The 19,528-nt window shown below is 33.8% G+C and overlaps 1 protein-coding gene across 14 annotated transcripts in view; it reads right to left on the reverse strand.

Annotated features, from left to right (window-relative positions):
• FNBP1 (formin binding protein 1) overlaps positions 1-19,528 on the reverse strand; it is a 185,031-nt gene that overhangs the window by 31,933 nt on the left and 133,570 nt on the right. For all 14 annotated transcript variants that reach the window (XM_074293852.1, XM_074293863.1, XM_074293857.1 and 11 more), the window contains 2 exons: positions 9,327-9,455; positions 7,957-8,103 (listed from right to left, as the gene is read on the reverse strand). In XM_074293852.1, coding sequence (XP_074149953.1) covers positions 7,957-8,103; positions 9,327-9,455 — 276 coding nt within the window. The remainder of the gene's footprint in view (positions 1-7,956; positions 8,104-9,326; positions 9,456-19,528) is intronic.

Consider the following 19,528-nt stretch of genomic DNA (forward strand, 5'->3'; position numbering starts at 1 on the left):
TGAGGGAAAGGGGAAGTAGGGAGGGAGAAAAAAATTGGAACACAAGGTTTTTCAAATGAATGTTGAAAAGTATCTTTGTATTTGCATTAAAAAAAAAAAAAAAAAAAAACTACCATTATAAAAGAATTATCTCTTCTGGATCGATTTTCCAAGTTAATTGTTTTTCCAATGAGGTATCATTTTTTTTTCCTTTTTTTTCCATTTTGCTTTATTGTAGCTTGATTTTTCGTAAAGTCATTAGCTTTCATTTGCTCAATTCTAATTTTTAAGGAATTATTTTTTCTCAGTGAATTTTTGTATCGCCTTTTCCCATTTGGCCAATCAAAATTGCTTTTTAAGGCATTCTTCTCATTAGCTTTTTTTTTTTGTGTTTCCTTTTGTACCATTCTAAATTCTCTTCCTAATTTTTCCTCTATCTTTCTTACTTGGTTTTCAAAATCCCCTTTTGAGTTCTTCCATAGCCTGAGAAAAATTCTTATTTTTCTTGGAGGCTTTGGATGTAGAAGCTTTGACTTTGTTATCTTCTTCTGAGTGTTTTGAACTTCTTTATCACCACAGTAACTTTCTATGGAAAGAAATTTTTTCTATTGCTTGCCTATTACCAGGCTTTAACTTTGTTAAATTAGGGCTCTATTTCCAAGGTGGAATATGTACTGTCCCAGGCTTCAAGAACTTTATGAAGCTATTATTTTCAGAGATCTTTATAGGAATATGATCATAAGCCTTTTTTTCTGTCCTGAAACTGTTAGGAGAATCCCTGCCCTACTGTAGCTGTGAGATCTAGTGTGCTAAAGCAACTGAGTCTTTCCTCACTGCTAATAAAGAGATATCCTGTGAGGTGAGACTTTCAGAAGCAGTCAGGTGCCCATGCCCATTTCCCAAGGCCCTCTTACCCCACTAATAATCCTTTTCTATTGCCCCTACAAGTCATCTTTGATGTGTCTCTAGGCTGAGACGTCTAGAAATCATCAGTGCTGCTGCAGATTTAGAGGTCCTGCTTTAGTGGCACCAGGACTGGGGCTGCACTGGTGTGGCTTGAACTGGGATTGCACACTGGACTTCCATTCTGTTACCACAAACCTTCCAAGTCCTCTTTGGTGTCTCTGGGCTAAGAGGTCTGGAAGCCACCAGTATTGGCACTGATTCAGAGGTCCCTACGTCCATTCCTGCTTTGCCGGGCTAGGGCCAGAACTGGGCCTGCAACTGGGGCTGCACTTGCATTTCCTGCATATTGGACCCCCATCCTGGTGCCACAGATCTTTCCTGATGTCCTAAGTTGTTTTTGGCTGGAAAATGTTCTACTTCATCTTTTTGCGTGTTCTGATGCTCTAAAATTTGTTTAGAATCATTATTTAAAGGAATTTGGAGCAGTTGGAAGAGAGGTCAGACAAGTTCCTGTCTTTACTCCACCATCTTGGCTCTGCTTTCTGCTGATGTTACCACAGCATCTATTCTCTTATTGGCCCTGCTCCCTGTTATATCCCAGCTGTTCCCTCACCCCCGCCCAAACCTCTACCTTACTCTTTTTGCTTTTATTTTCTACTTAGACTATTTTCATTGCTGCCCTCTATTGTGCCTCAGCTGTAGTGTTCAACTGAAGCATGACCTCTTTTCCATACTAAGACAGAGTTCACTTTGCCATTATTTCCCTCTTTTTTAAAGTTTAACAATCATGCACATGTTTAATATATATTGGATTACTTGCTATCTCAAGGAGGGGGTGGGTAAAAGGGAGGGAGAAAAAAAATTTGGAACACAAGGTTTTGCAAGGGTGAATGTTGGAAAAATTATCTTTGCATATATTTTAAAAATAAAAAAAACTTTGAAAAAACAAGAATTTAATATTCAGAAGCCAGTTTATATTTTTTTTAGTGAGCAAGGTAGCTTCTCATAAAACTTGGCATTGTACTAGGAAAAAAAAAATTAGTTCTGCATAGAGAGAGTCTGGTCAGATCCTGAGTTCATACTTACCCATACACTTTTCGAACAGACAAATCAGCAAGCTAATTAGAAACTACAAGCGCTTAGTCTCTTATGAAATAATTTCTTCATGGCCAGCAGTATCCAAGTACCTGTCCTATTTATATGAATTGATGCTTAAAAGTCCTCTTTAATTCTCCAATTTCTGATTGTCAATCTGAAATTCCTATCAAACCACCTCTGGGGGAAGGAGGCTGTATTCCAACAAATAATGAAAATTATTTGAGTCTGAGGGACTGAGGACTCTTTCAGCACTACATCCCTTTATTCAAAGAGTTAGTTCTAGAATATCTTTGCATTTATCAGAAGTCCTCAGTTCCCAGTTCCTGCCTTTCATATGCAAATATGGCCAGCAGCAAACGGAAATTCTAATACAAGCCACCCAATATAGAGATTTTTATTCTTGTTGGATTCCTTCCACTAGATGTCAAATTCTTGAAAGCCTAGGTCCTACATTTGACTTAATCTCTTTATTAATTAATGAACAGTACGATTTCTACTAGCTCCCTATTCCCTTCGCAAGTGCTTAACATGTTCTTATAGCTCCCCTCTCAAGCTTCTTTTCCTAATATTTTAGCCACGCTTTGGCACAATTTTTTTGGCTATTAATTTCCTTTCAAATTCTTCCTCTATTTCATTCTCTCAACCCTATACATCTTAACTGTGTTCCCTACCTAGTATCTCCTGGCTGTGTTATGCCACAGTCTCCTTGAGCTGTTCTACCTCAGTTTCCCTGCACTAGTTTCCCTTATTGTCCTGACTGAGTTTCCCTGAATTGTTCTTTCTCAGTTTCCTTAACTGTTCTGCCTCAGTCCCCTTAGTTGTAAAACCCCCCTGGTTCATTAAGACTGAGGACCATTTGCTCTAAGGTTATAAATTGTCAATGGGAGATGAGGAGCAGATCAGACATCCTGGCTCCTAGCTCCCTCTGCCTTCAAAGAATTTGTAACACTGTCCCTCTAGAAAGAGATAAGATCATCCAGGATACTTCAATTGACATCCTGACTCTGGCTTTTATTACTCTCCCCATCCTGACAGAACCAAACGGGTTCTGTAAGAACTTTTCCCGCTCTTCTTTTCTTTGTTTGAAAGCTATAAAAGGGTTTGTCATTCCCCCATTCATCACTGGATACTTTGAGACAAGAGTCCTGTCCAGTCAATTAAACTCTCCAATTAATAAAATATTAAAAACTCTCTAATCTCTATCAGTTTCTCCGGCATTACAGCTAGACATTTCAATGCACTATTTGGAACTCCAATTTGTTATTAATAAGCTTTCTTTTCAATCTCCATTATTTTTATAGTCAATCCATCTCTTCCCATTGAGTTAACTTTCCTCTCTACATTTCTTACAGAACTCTGTAACACAACCTTCTCTTCCTAATTCTCCTTGTTCTGGCTTCTGGTTTCCTTTATGACTTTCAGGATCTCCAAGATGGAATCAACATATCTATCTTGATAAATTATTATCTTTCTAATTTCCTAAGATGCCTACCCTTTATTACTTCAGCCACTCACAAATGTAGTCAAATTTTGGACTTCATCCTCATTCAAAACTGTTCCACTTCCAAAATTCTCTAGTCTGATAATCTTTTTCCTTTCACTTCTTCTACTCCCCTTATCTTTTCTATGATGGTACTTAACTGCCATCTTGACCTTCAATAAATTCCTTAGTTCTTCCCATTCTTTGAATATACAAATTCTGCTCAGCTTAATCTTGAAATTCTTAGCACTTCAACACCTTCCCTTTTTCCATATTTGAATTCTTTTGACAACCTCAATATTCTTGCGCCAAGTATAATTCCTATTGCTCATTTTCCTGCTGTGCAACTCATAAGCTGTCTTGTGTAGATACTTGTGTAAATACTTGTGTGGATCTGAAATCAAGTGGAATGAATCTCCTGCAAAATTCCACTATCTATCCCAACTTCAATTGGGCTGTCCTGGATATCTAGTAATCCTTTTATTCTTTTGTTTGTAGAAGGAGGTGGGGGAGTGTTATTGTTTTTTGCTAGAGAGGAACTCTCATCTAATCCAACTCCCTTATTTTATAACTGAGGGAACTGAAGCTATGAGAAGCTATGTGGGAAGTAAGCAGAGTTAAGATTTGAACCTATAGCCTCTGGTTTTCTATGTCACACAATGGCTATTCTAAACCTTCAAGCACTAACTCTATTCCCTGCAACATCTAATAAATAAATCAGTGGTGACAAACTCAAATAGAAATGAAGCCACTAAATCATATATTAAAGTCCCTATAGGAGCAGAAAATCAGGTATTAACATCATCTATGTTTTGTTGTAATTGCATTTATTAAAGATTTACCAATTACATTTTAATCTTATTTAGGCCCACTAAAGAATGTTGTAGGCTGAATATAGGCTGCTTGACTGTATATCTGACATCTCAACAATAGAAGAATCCCATCACCTTATTGAGATTGAATAAAACTGATTCTAAACCTTCTATTAAGCTTCTCACCATTCTTATCCATTTCCCTTTTTGGGTCTATTTTGCTACCAGCTTCATTCCTTTCTTCAGTTAACAAAAATGTTCATGTCCTCTATTTTAAAACAAAATAACAATTTTTTCTTTGACCAGTGACTGATTGTTCTAACTTTTTCCTCCAAAAACTTCTACAAATAATAATAGTTTACATTTGTTGTCACTTCACAATCTACTTAATCCTTAAGTCGTTTAAGTGTTTCTGGCTTCCATCCAACAATGAACAGAAATAATTCTTTGCAGTAATCTTTAATAATAATCATAACCTTAAAAAAAATCTTTAAGTCCTATTACCTTTTTCCCCCATCCTCATTCTCTTAATATTTCTTCCTCAGAAATACTTGACAAACCTTTTCTCTTTTGCTTTCCACAAAACTGATCATTCATGATTCTTTCCCTTCTTTAAGACTCCTTGTTTTCTTAGTTAACTCATCATTCTCTCTTCCTCTTAAATCAGGGTGATCACTACCTTGAACCTCTTTTGTCTCTCCTTATTGGTGAATTCAACTACTCTGATAACTTTGGCTGCCTCCAAAATCAGTATTTCTATCTAACTTTCAAAATCAGTATCTAACTTTTTATCAGAGACAGTCCAATACTTTAATTTGTACTGAATATAATAACTCTAACATCTCAAATTCATGTACAAAATTAAATTAATCTCAAAAATCCTCCACTTCTCTGTTTCTCCTAACAGTGTTACTGTCAAGTTTCCCAAGTTTCTTTTCCTTTTCCCTCATCTATATTCAATCAGTTGCCAGAATATGTTAAATCTTAACTCTGCAAACTCTATCTCTGATCAGTTCTCTTTCAACTCCTTTTCTCTTCCTATGTCTACAGCCTAGAGAACTATAATAGTTTACTAACTGGTCTTCCTGCTTCCATTAGGGAGCCTTCTTCAATCCTTCCTTTATATTACTTCATTAATATTATTTCCAGTGCATGAATATGATTTTGTCACTTTGCTACTCAAAGATCTTCTTCAGTATCCATTGCTTATAAAATAAGTTCCTGATTCTGGGATTCAAGACTTTCTACAATTTGAATTCCCATTAAAAGGCTACATTTCAGGCAAATGAAATTATGCTTTTCCCCCCTTTGTCACTCTGTCTTTACTAATTCCATCACTCATAGACTATATTTTCTTCCAATCATGCTCCCAAATTTCTATCTGCTTAAGTCACTCCTCAGTCAAGGTCTAATTCAGAAAGCCAGCAAGTTAGACTAGCTGACAGATCACCTTTAAGGGATGAGAAGAGGTATCATGTTGACAGCTATACAGATTGATCATCATCTTTTCCATATGAAATACTTGAAGATAGACTTCTCATTTCCTATATAAATTCCTAAATTCTTTTAACCAATCTTGCAATGATGTAAACTCAAAACCATTCATTATTTGATCACTCTTCTCAGTAACCAATGTCCTAGTTAAAATGAAACATCCAGAACTGAAATGAATTCGATTTAAATTCAAATTATATCCTTAAACGTTTACTAGCTGTATGACTTTGGGTAAGGTGCTAATATCTGTCTCAGTTTTTTCATATATAAAATCAGATTAACCTTAATAGTCTCTAAGGTCCCTTCAAACACTTCCTTATTCATGGAAGCTATAGCATTCCAATGCAGTTCCAAAGCATACTAGAATGATAGCATGTAAGCCTACTGACTCATAGAGGTTGCAGTTCACTAAAACCCCAATATCTATTTTACACAAACTGCCACCTCACCATACCTATCTATCTCATTCTTTTCTTGCAAACTTTTGTTTTTTTCTAATCCAAGTGTAAGACTAAATTTTTTTTCCCTACTGGATGTCATCTTATTATGTTCTAACCTGTCAGTAACTTTTTGGATACTAATAATGAGTAACCAATCTTTCCCAGATTTGTGTTATCTACAGACTGAAGGGGCATTCCATCTATACTTTATACCAATTATTGATAAAAATGACAACCAGCACAAGATTAAGTACAGATTACTGACACTCATCTAGAGTCTTCCTGCAAGATGATTTCTGTTAAAAACCATTAAAAATAATTATTTGAACTCAAGCCATTTAACCAGCTTCAAAAATCCATCTCTCTTACTATCTAGTCTATATTCTTACCACTTTTCCACAACAATAGCATGAGACACTTTATGAATGCTTTGCTAAAATCTAAGTCAATTTTATCAACAATTTCCTCTGGGTCAAATTTAATATCCCTATCAAAAAAGGAAGTAGTCTGGCATGACCTGTTCTTGATGAAGTTATATTGGCCCTCTGTAAATACTACTTCCTTTTTGAGATGTTCAATATCTCTTTAATGATTCATTCTAGAACTTTCTCAGGAATGGAAGTAAAGCTTACTGCTCTCTAGTTTGTGGACTGTGTCCTTTTTGCTGTTTTGAAAACTGGGAAGGACATTTCCCAATTTCCAAGGTCTTTCAAGTATCACTAACAACAGCTTAACACTCTCATGGCTCGTTCTGAGGATTCATATAGGCCTGTTGACATTAATTCATCATGGACAACCAGATATTCTTTCATTTACCTCTTTCTTTGTGTTCTGTATCAGCTCCCTGTTCATCAATTTAATTAAATCACTTCCAATGCAAAGATCATTTTTTTGAAAAGAGAGAACCACAAAGGATTGGATAGTTTCACGTTTTTCTGTGTTCAGTTGGCACTGTCCCTTCTATCCTAACCAGTAGTTTTAGCTCTTTTTTTTTTTTTTTATTCTTTTGTCCCTTAAAAGTATTTTCCCTCTACCTCAAGAAGCAAGTCCCTCACCTATTGTTGGATTTACTTTGGAAATATTATGGGATTACTTTATTTTATATAAATTCTAGGTATTTTAAATACTGCTAAAGAGAATTGGCCTCTCCTCTCCCAGGAGCTATATCTTCTTATCTAATTTGAGTATGAGAAAGTATTCTTTAAAAAAAAAAAAAAAAAAAAAAAAAAGCTTAGGAAATTGCCCTACATATAAAAAGTAATGTCTTTATATGTTTATACTATGAGAATAAAAAAAATTAAATAGCATAAGTGATAATTATTCCAACATTGAAATACAAATATTAGTAAAAACTGAAGTGAACTATTGTTTGTAATTTAATCTAATTGCAACAATAGCAAGCCTCTGCAAATTAGCAAAAAAGCAATTAAAGACATATGACAAAAAAATGACTCTAATTTGATAATTTAAATAAAATAAACAAAGATAATATATTTTCTGAAAAATAAAAATGATTTATACATTAAACTGTGAAAAAGTAATGCTTTTCATGGCACTCTAAATAATTCATTCTTATAAATCAGAATGATAAAATACTGCATACTGATTAAAAATGTAGAGTATATATCACTTTCCCCAATGTTTTCCTATATACAGAAGCACAGAGTTTGGGAAACACTTTTAAAATAATAAAACTACCACACACTGAAACACCTTATTGGCTTTATAACCAAGGTTCAAGACTTACATTTTTCTGATCAATAGATTCAGCTGCCTTTGCTATTCCATCCAGACATTTCCCAATGATTGGTATCACCTGACGATCCACCTCAGCATAAGTTTTCATTGATTGACCAATTCTGACTATTCTCCTTTCCTCCATCTCTTGTATTTTCTGAAACATTATATTTTGTATGTGATTAATTTATATAATTTTCTAGGATTTAAGAAAACTTTATTTCACAGGATGGAAACATTTAAGATATTCTTCAGAGATAAAGAGGTTAAATTAAAGAGTCAATGACCAGTTAATTGTATCTGAATATTGAACATGCTTTTCAGAAAGTGTCAAACTCAGAAACTGTGTTCTACCAAACTCCCTGAGTCAATGTACAATTAGCAGGAATCCATTTCTATTTGAATTTGACCCCACTGCTTTAGAGAATAAAAGATGGTCTAAAAATATCATTACCTTTCATATTTCATAGATTTTTTTAATAGGTTATGCCCATCCATATATGATGGTATTAAAATTTCAATATCAATGATGCTTTATTTTGAACACATTACATTATTACTTTCAACTTGTCTAATAGAGAAGCATAAGAAAAGTTCATTTTCATATGAATAACTGCTACTACTTCTACTGTGATTGAAATAAAATCCATGTTCTCTCCATCTGGAGAAATGTTTTATTGTTAGTGTTGGCATAGTTTATATAGGGCCACATAGGTCTGCAATAAGAAACAGAAGTTTGCTATTTCTTTAACAAATCTATTATAAAACTATTAATTTTCTGTAATATTCCTACTTAAGTAAAAATGAACCACAACAAAATGAAAGAATTGACTGTCAACCTATACTTGAGTTTCATATCTCTGAATGTTTTAAAATGCTGAAGGAGAGAATGGGGATTCTCAAACTAAGTAAATCAGGAAGAAAATCAATATATTATTAATCGTTAAGATTGATAAACTCTTATGTTTAAAAACCTTAAATCTTTTCTAAAGGATATATTTTTAAATAGATCTTTGGTGCATCACTAATTATTCCTTGAAAATCTTAGAATTAAAAACTTTTCAACATCAATGTTATATGCTACTTAATTTTTAAAAAATGATTTGGTTTAGGGGCAGCTAGGTGTTGTAGTGGATAAGACCACCAGCCTTGAAGTCAGAAGGATCTGAGTTCACATCTGGCTTCAGATGCCTTAGCTGTGTAACCCTGGGCAAGTCACTTAATCCTAATTGCCCCAGGACAAAAAAAAAAAAAAAAAAAAAAAAAAAAAAAAAAAAAAGATTTGGTTTAGTGGGAATGTTGGATTATGGTGATTTGTAAGTCACAGTCACAACTGTGAAATGACTAAAAAACAAAACAAAACCAAACAGCTGTTTTTACCTGAAAAATGCTTGGTATGTGAGTATAATAATGTTCATGCTGTTCATGATTAAACTTCTGAAGAGTGGATGAGTAATCTGCCTTGCTTTCCTCTGCCATTTGATGTCGTAATTGAGCTTGTTGCCGCGCCTTTGAAAAAAAAAAAAACAAACAAACAACATAGTACTTTTTGGTTTATATTCATGGAAAATAGAAAAGCAATGGATTTACTCATTCAGCAAAATAATTATTTAAAAAAACTTATGTTTTTATTTTAAACTTTATTTTCCAAACAATTAGATACTCTCTACCCTTTATATTTCAGTTTTGCTCTTTGTAAGTTTGCTTTTCTCAAAATACCCATAGCAAAAATGTATATCTTATATTTCTCTTCTTAATTTGTTCTTTATCATGTAACCAAAGAAGCAGTATCTCTTTGTGGTAGGAGAAACATTTATGACTAATTTGGTTAGACACATAGTAAGATTTCACATAGGTCGATTTTCTCCTCTAAAAGAAGAATGAGGATAGCTACATGGCACATTAGGAGTCAGGAAGAACTGACTTCAAATCTGGATTCAGACACAACGCTAGTTGTGTGACAATGGGCAAGTCATTTAATTCCAATTGTCCCCTCATGCCACCCCCCCCCAAAAAAGATCCATCTTTTATTTTTATATGTATTAGAAAAAGTAAAAATAAAAAATTCTCCAAAAATAAATTTTGGAGAAAAAAATAGCAATGAAACCATCCCCATGATTTAATTAGTACAAAAATTAGGGCTCAAATTGTTGATTGTAGCTTCTAAGTTTCTAAGGAGTAAAATTTTAGCATAACAGTCTATATTATTCAGGTGTGATGGACTTTCCACTTGTCCTCAAATCAAAATATCCTGACTGGAAACACCATTGTGGCAAACGTGGAAGGGGGAGCTAAATCCAACCAATACCGGATCTATGCTGAATATCCTTTTCCATGCTATTGCTTTGTAATATTCCTTTCAGTATATTTTACATGGCCTGAATTTTTTATTTCATTCTGGGCATTAAACTATACTGAACTGAATCAGGTCTGATTCAGAAAGTCATCATAGATTGCATGGGATCTTCCTTGATTCTTCAGAATTGCTTCTTCTTGTTATAGTTTTATAAAAATAAACATTCTTAAAAGTGACCTCTTTAAGCTTTTACATTAATCTGCAAGTATATCCCTTCCCATTTCAATACTTAGAGCTATCCTTTGTAAAACAAACAAACAAAAAAACAACAAAAAAGGGGGAAAAAAGCAGATCAGGAGAACTAACCAACATAGCAATCAAGTCCACATCCACACAGATCTCATCCTCAAAAAACTAAAACTCTCACTTGATCTATTCATTCCTAATAGCTATCTGTTAGTATGTCTCTTCCTTTGTGTAACTAAATTCCTTGAGGAGGCTGTCTATAAACAATACTTTCACTTCCAATTCTCTCATTTTCTTTCTAATTCTTTTCAATCAAACATCTAACCAGGTGAATAATAGAACCATCTCCTATTAGCTCTCCATTGTTAATTTTGAGTGTATTTACACTCATAAACCAGCAAAGACTGAAATCAGGGATTTGTTTATTGCTTTATAGATTGTCCAGACTTAAGAAAGTGATGGAAAAAAATGTTAATGATTTAGATTTAACATAAATGTTCACCTTGCTCTTTTTTTTTCTCAATAGTGTCTTATTTTCCTAAATACATACAATACATTTCCTATCCCCAGACTATTGGAATTGCCTTCAATCACCTGTGGCTTGAATTTTTGGAAAGCCAGTTGCTAAATATTTACCAGCACACCCCTGCTTCTGATTTCATCATTCAGTGGAAGCATTTCCAAAGACATCGATGATCAATTAATTGCCAAATCTAATGGCCTTTCCTCAATATTCATCATTCTTGACCTCTCTGTAGCTCTTGACACTGTCACCCTTTTTCCTAACAGGAGAGAAGCTATATACACACATACAAACATGTGTGTATAAAGTAAAAAGTAACTATAAAACAAACTTGGAGAGAACTAGTAACTGGGCATGATTTTATTATGTAACGTGATTTTTAAAATACTGAATTGTATGTGTTTTTGCTACATACATATAAATGTGTGTATAAATACACATTTTAAAAGTTAAATATTTGTAATCCTTTTTAATGTATTTCCATAATCGTCATGTTGTGAAAGAAAAGTCAGACCAAAAGGGGAAAAAACCCATGAGAAACAAGCAAACAAATAAAAAGGTGAAAATACTATACTTCAATTTATATTCAGTCTCCCTACTTCTTATTGGATGCAGTCTTTCCATCACAAGTCTATTGGAACTGCTTTGAATCACCACAATTGTTGGGAAGAGCTAAATTCATCACAATTGATCATCACATAATCTTGTTACTGGGTATAATGTTCTCCAGTTCTGCTCAGTTCACTCAGCATCATTTCATATCAAGTCTTTCCAGACTTTTCTGAAATCATCCTGATCATTTCTTATACAACTATTAATATGCCATTACATTCAAATACCATAACTTATTCAGCCATGAATAACCCCAAATGATGAGCATCCACTCAATTTCCAGTTCCTTGACACTACAAAAAGAGCTGCTACTAACATTTTTGCACATATGGGTCCTTTTCCATTTTTTATGATTTCTTTGGGATACAGACCCAGTAGAAACACTGCTGGATCAAAGGGTATGCACAGTTAGATAGCCTTTGTTGTTCTCCAGAATGGCTGGATCATTTTACAATTCTATCAACAATGCATTTGTGTCCCAGTTTTCCCACATCCCATCCAACATTTATCATCTTTTCCTGTCATCTTAGCCAATCTGAGAGGTTGTAGTGGTACCTCAGAGTTGTTTTAATTTGCATTTCTCTAATCAATAGGGACTTACAGTATTTTGTCATATGACTAGAAATGGCTTTTAATATTTTTATCTGAAAACTGTTCATATCCTTTGACCATTTATCAACTGAAGAATGATTTGTAATCTTATGTTCTCTAGTTCTTCATGGGCTACAAATTTCTCACTTCTCCACAAATCTGACAGTTAAACTATCCTTTGTTTTACTAATTTGTTTATAATATTACCCTTTATGTCTAAATCATGAATCCATTTCAATCTTTATCTTGGATTAGACAAAAAATGCTGGCCAATATCCAGTTTCTGTCATACTATTTTCCAGTTTTCCTAGCAATTTTTGTCAAATACTGAGTTCTTATCCTAGAAGTTGGAGTCTGTGGATTTATCAAACACTAAATTACTATAGTAATTGATCACTGTGTACCTAACCTATTCCACTGATCCACTATTCTATCTGTTAATATCAAATGGGTTTTATGACTGCTGCTTTACAATACAGTTGTTGGTTTAGTATAGCTAGGCCACCTTTCTTTGCACTTTTTTTTCATTAATTCCCTTGATATTTTTGATTTTTGTAGTTCTAGATGAATTTTGCTATTTTTTTCTAGCTTCATAAAGTATTTTTTTGGCAGTTTGATTAGCATGGAACTGAATAAGTAGATTAATTTAGATAGAACTGTCATCTTTATTATATTAGCTCAGCCTTCCCAAATTTTATAATTGTTTAAATCTAACTTTATTTTATTTATTTGTGTGAAAAATGTTTCATAATCATGTTCATATAGTTTCATGGCTTTGTCTTGACAGGCAGATTCCCAAATATTTTGTAATGTCCACAGTTATTTTAAATGGGATTTCTCTATCTCTTGCTGTTGGGCTTATATATATATATATATATATATATATATATATATATATATATATATATATGTGTGTGTGTGTGTGTGTGTGTGTGTATATATATATATATAAATACTGATAATTTGTGTGTTTATTTTATATCCTGCAACTTTGCTAAACTATTTCTAGTAGTTTTTTAGTTGATTCTTTAGGATTCTCTAAATATACCATCGTATCCTCTTTGCCAGGTTGCTTTAACATACAGCATTTCATTAACTTTTATAATACTCTTGGTATGTGACAATGATGCTCTAAAAAGGTGGTAGAAAGGCTGAAGCTTAGCAACATAAAGCAACATGAAAAAGGTACTCTGCCTTCCTCCATAATTTTGGGAAAAGTCCATTTTTTTATTCACTAAAAAATACTTATGTTGGACTTTAAAATCAAAAGCCTAAATAAAATAAACCATCAGGGTTTGTTTTATTTTATGTCAGCATAGTTGCTAACATCAAGCATCATTTCCCTTCCTCTCCTTCACATATTTTATTGGTTTCCTGCCTTTGTATGTAAATAGTTAGCCAGATACTGATTTTTTACTTCCTTGACACAGTTTAGTTACATCATATGGTAAAAACCCCTAGGTGTTACTTTACAGTTAGTTCCTTTATTTTATTCTCTATTTGTACCATAAAATTTTCTAAATGAAGCCGATATTCTTAAAATTTCCAACTGAATTTCCCTAAGTTTTTTTTCCTTCTTTCTCAGAGCTTTTTGTTACCTGTTCTCACCATTAAGCTATTTCTCCTTCTTCCTCCTACAATCTGCTTAATCTTTTTTTTTTTTTTTTTTTTTTTTTTTGGCTGAACTTCCTATTAGCTGTCTTCCGGCCTATATGCCTTGGCATTTCTTTCTGTCCACTATGAAAAAAAAAAAAAATCCAAACTCTCTCTTCTTTAAAAAAAAAAAAAAAAAAAAAGTTTGCTGAGGAGAAGAAAAGGAAATAAACTCTCTTCTGAGGTAGCATTTTTAGTTTTTCTTATTAGGAAGATTATTTTGAGATTTTTATTGAATAAAAAGTTTATAGAAAAAAATTAACAGATTATCTAAAAATCTTTTCCTACAGCTATAGAATGTCAGTACATTTGTAAAAATAGAAATGAACTAAAAAGCAACATAAAAATAACATTAATATACCAAATTTTAACAAGGCCACAGCTGGATTACAATAATATCTTATTCTTTCTTAACTAGGGCCCAGCTGCTAAAGATCAATAATCAATTATGAGTCACATTCTGTATTGCCATCTAAGAACATACTATTGTTCTAGGAAACTTCTAATATGGAAGCCCCTGTTTTTTTTTTTTCCCCCCCTAGGCTGCTGTTTATTTGAACAATACAAGAGAAGAATCTGTCTCTGAGAAATAGGACAAACAAGCACTTTACAGCCTTACATATATACATATGAACAGATGTGTATATGTGAATAGTTATCTATATATGTATATGTATATGTGTATGTGGAGGAATGGGTGTATCTGTACTTAATTGCAGCCTTCTTGTGGGGCAAAGTGAGGGGGAAAAAAAAGTAAAATAAAAAGTGCACAGAGAAACAAAAGAAAACCTATAAAGAAGCAAAAAAAAAATAGCTCTGAACATAATGTGTAATATTTATTATATAAGTTTTCTTGAAATAGAAATTTGTTGCTTTTCATTTTAAATACTCTTATTTTCTGTTGTGTACATGGCAATGTTTTTTTCTTCTTTTTCTATTTTTGTATTTACATTTAAAAGAAACAAAAAAAAGATTCCATATATGAATTCATTGTTGAATCAAAAGATGGGTTACTCATTATTACAAACTGATTTTATTAAGAGGTATAGCATTTCAGTCCTAAAAATTTTTTAATTTCTCTGCTATCAAAAAACTTTCATGACTTCCTGCTTCCTGTTTCCTTTTGTGCCATGCCCCATAAGTATTAAACACACTGTATTTTCTGCAAGACACTAGATTATTTGGAATATATGAAATTTTAAAATAAGTTAATAATAAAATCCAGAAATAAGAATTGCAAAATATCTTAGATGATGATAAATTAATTAGCCAGAATCTGGCAAGGGTAAGAAGTACTAAAAAAAGATTATAGTCATTTTTGCTTTAAATCTTTTAATACTTCAAAGTTTGTTCCAATGCAATTGATAAACTAGGAACTAATCTGAGTATATTGTTTGTTTATGCTTGATTTTACCTGTGACAGAAGACAAAAGCTACCTCACATCACAATAACTCACAACTTGCAAGCTTTGTCATGCTCATATCCATAAGCAAACTTCAGGTCTTTTTTTAAAGTACATGTGCCATATTTACTGTATAACTTCTGCTGCAATAAGATCTATGGGAGTTACCTACCATCTTTGCCACCTTCCACCAAGGATAAAGTTTCTGGACCCAGAATGTGGTCAATATTCTTATCAGTAGTGATAGTGGTTGTAGCAGCAACACTAGTAGTGCTAGTACTATCAGTAGCTAATATTTACATAGCACTTAGTGTGTGCTAGCTCTTTACAATTATTATCTTATCTGATCCTCACAAAAAACTCTACAAGATATCATTTTCTCCATGTTACAGATAATGAAACTGAGGCAAACAGAGGTTATGTGACTTGTACAGGGTGGCACAGCTAGTGTGTGAGGCTGGATTTTGAACTGTTATCTTCCTGACTCCAGGCCCAGAAATTTATTCACTGCAATTCTTCAGACTAATTGCCTCAACAATGCCAGAGCTCTATGGAAATCCTCAATCAGTAAATAAACATTAATTGCCTATTTTGTGCCAAGCCCTGTGGAAAACACTGGGGGTATAAAAAGAAGCAAAAAAAGAGCTCACAATTAATGGGCAAGACAATAAAGAAATAATTACAAATTATATACAGGATCTATAAGATATAATTTAAAAAGAGAAGACACTAGAATTAATAGGAACTGGAAAAAATTTTGCTGTAGAAGATAGGGATTTTAAAGGACATCAGAAAAGAAGGTAGGAGAAGGAGGGAAGCTTATTCCAGGGATGGGAGAAAAAAAAGTGCCTAGTTCATGGAACAACATCCAGTGTCATGAATCAAAAAGGAACAGTACAAGGGAATAAGGTGTTAAGGAGACAAGAAAGAGCAGAAGGGCTTTGAGTACCAAACAGGAGAGTTTACTGAGAGTGATAGGGAGCTACTGGAGTTTCTTGGAATAGGAGAAGAGTGATTTAGTTGGACCTGCAATTTCAGAAAATTACTTTGGTGGCCAAATGTAAGATTATATTGGAATGAAAAGAGATCTGAAACAGATAGGCTATCGTAATAATCCAGGCACTAAGTGACAAGGTTCTGCATAGAGTGGTAGCAATGACAGAATAGCGAAGAAAGCATATTTAAGAGCTGTTGTGAAGGTAAAATCAAGTTTGGTTATGGGGGAAAGAGAGTAGAGGGATAGTGAAAAAGTGAAGATGACTCACAGATTGAGGGACTAGAAGGATATGTTGCCCTCTACAGTAATAGGGAAGGTAAAAGGGGAAAGGATACTAATTCAATTTTGTACATGTTGAGTTTAAGATATTTGCTGGAAATCCAGTTTGAGATATATGAAAGGAAGCAGATGACAGACTAAAGGTTAGCAGATAGGTGAAGGCAGAATAGGTGGGTTCCAGAGTCATCAACATAGCAGAGATGGTAATTCAATGCATAGGAAATGATGCAATCACTTAGTAGAGAAGGAGAAGGCCCAGGATAGAACCCAGTGAGACACTGATGATTAAAGGGCATAATCTTGAAGGAGGAACTAGCAAAGGAAACTGAAAAATGGTCTGATAGGTAGAAAAAAATCCAAGCTTCTTAAACTGTGGGTTGTGATTCTATGTGAGGTCCCATAACTGAATATGGGGATTGCCAAATTATGATTATCAGTAAATGTTTGATTTGTATAACTTACATATCCACGTATATAGGGTCACATAAAAATTTCTCAGAAGGGGCCACAAATGAAAAAAATTTAAGAAGTTCTGGAATATGTGCACAAGAAAAGAAGCCAGACCTTCATTTAACCAAATTAACTTTATCTCCTTCTATCTGTGTCCCCTGAGGCCAGGAGATCAAAATGGCAAGAGGCCAGGCCAGGCCAGGCTGACTTCCATTTGTACCAGCACAAGGCAACCCCCATCTCCTGTAGCCATTTTGATCTCCCTATAGTGATGTGGAGAACCTTCTATGCTTTCTTTTAGTTCTTCCATCTCCTATTGTGCCCATCTCTTGAGGGAACAGGAAAGTCACTAGAGAGAGGGACTTCCATTTCTTACTGTGCAAGTTAGACTCTATTTTTTGCTATAACTTTTTTAGCTTAAGCTCCAGCCTTGAAAAGGGAAGGAGTATGAAACAGGGGCCCACAGCTGTGCCTTCCATCTCATGTATCTCCAGCCTCCAGAAAAAGTTTCTTTTCTCCAAAAAATATTTTTCTTGGTTTTTTTTAAAACATTATATTTTATTTTGTGTTTATTTATTTGGTTAAATATTTCTCAATTAATTTTTTTAACAATAGTAATTCATTTTTCCAATTACAGGTAAAGATAGTTTTCATTCATTTTTGGAAAATTTTGAGTTTCATATTTTTTTCTTCCTTTCTCTACCTTCCCCTCCCAAAGATGACAAGTGATTTGATGTAGATCATACATGTACAATCATTTTAAACATATTTCCATCTTAGCCATATTATGAAGGAAAAATGTTTTAGAACAAAAGGGAAAAACCATGAGAGAGAAAAAAAGGAAAAAAAGAGAGAGAAAAGAATGAAAAAGAAAACAAAACAAAAACAGAGGTGGAAATAGTATACTTCAATCTACATTCAGACTCCATAGTTCTCTCTTTGGATAAGAATTTCAACCCAAGAATATTGGAACTGTATTGGATCACTGTATTGCTGAAAGGAGCTAAGTCTATTATAATTGATCATCACATAATCTTGCTATACAATGTTCTCCTGGTTCTGCTTACTTCATGAAAGTTTTCCAGGCTTTTCTGAAATCTACCTGCTCATCATTTCTTATGGAACAAAAATATTCTATTACATTTATATACATAACTTATTCAGCCATCCCTCAAATGATAAGCATCAATTTAATTTCCAATTTCTTGCCACCACAAAAAAGTTGCTGCAAACATTTTTTTTTTTTTTTTGCATATGTGGGTCTTTTCCTTTCTTTTATAATCTCTTTGGGAAATAGATCCAGTAATGACACTCCTGGTTCAAAGGGCATGCAGAGATTTATAGCCCTTTGAGCATAGTTTTAAATCCAATCTCCAGCTGATTTTAAGCCTCATTTGGGCAAAATTACTTAAACAATAATTATGAACCCCTGTAGGTCATCCTTCAAACCTCATTCTCTATGCTGCTCCATTCTGGATTCTTCATTCCATCTGTTTCAACCCTCCCCAAGGTGCTAATCAAGTTCATCCTCTCCTTCCATTATGCTTCCGGGAATGTCTATTCCACAGGTATCAAACATCCCTTCATTCTAAATCTTTTCCTCTTACTCCATCTTCCAGCTATTACAGATATCCATCACCTTTCAGGTGACATAGTATTCCTGGCCACTCTTTCCAACACTGGCCGCACCTTCATCCATTCTCTCAGTTCAATGGTTGAGATGGGAGAGTTGGAATATTTCTTTCTTCCTATTGTTACTTTCAGGTTCTCTCCCTACTTTAATCATTCAGTAACCTTTCTTCCTTTAAAGTTCATGCTGTGGAGGATGGATGGGCATTTGTTTGGTTTCCACAGTTAAGAAAATTAAATTGGAGAAATGAAACTTAAATTACAAAAACTGAAACCCATAAAGATATCAAAGAAGAATCAAGGGTGTAGGTTATCTTCCCTTCCTAGAATGTAAGCTTCTTGAGGGCAGAGACTGACTTTTGTAATAGGAGTGTTGGCCTGAGACTTAAAAGGAACACTTCTTGTTCTTTCCACTGTTGAAGCTCCCTCATATTCTTGTACAACACTTGACCTAGTGATTCAGGATGCAGGAAGGACAAGACTATAAGTCTACCTCCTAGTTGAGCAAATATCTTTGTTTCAAGATTTTTATTTTTGTTTTTGCTGAGGTAAATTCTTTAGTAAACTCAGAAGAGCCAGGGGATATGTGGGGACTCTGCTCTAGGGTCTATATAAAGTTGCTGAGAATTGTTCACCTTTACACTCTCTAGAAAACACCATTTTTTAGTAGACACTGGGTGTGAGCTTTCTCAAGAGAAAACAATACATTCCTTTTTGCCTATTTAAGACAACTTTCCAACTGACTTAAGGAGGGGGAGGTACTCTTTCCACACAATGCAATTAATCTCTATTATCCAAAATCCTAGTATTTGTTATCAACATCTAGATCACCCCCCTTTTTTCCTTAATGAGTCTAGCACATTTTTTTCTCCTCAACTCTTTCCTCATATCTAGAAATTTCAA

This window comes from Sminthopsis crassicaudata, chromosome 2, assembly GCF_048593235.1.
Source record: "Sminthopsis crassicaudata isolate SCR6 chromosome 2, ASM4859323v1, whole genome shotgun sequence".
Classification (NCBI taxonomy): domain Eukaryota; kingdom Metazoa; phylum Chordata; class Mammalia; order Dasyuromorphia; family Dasyuridae; genus Sminthopsis; species Sminthopsis crassicaudata.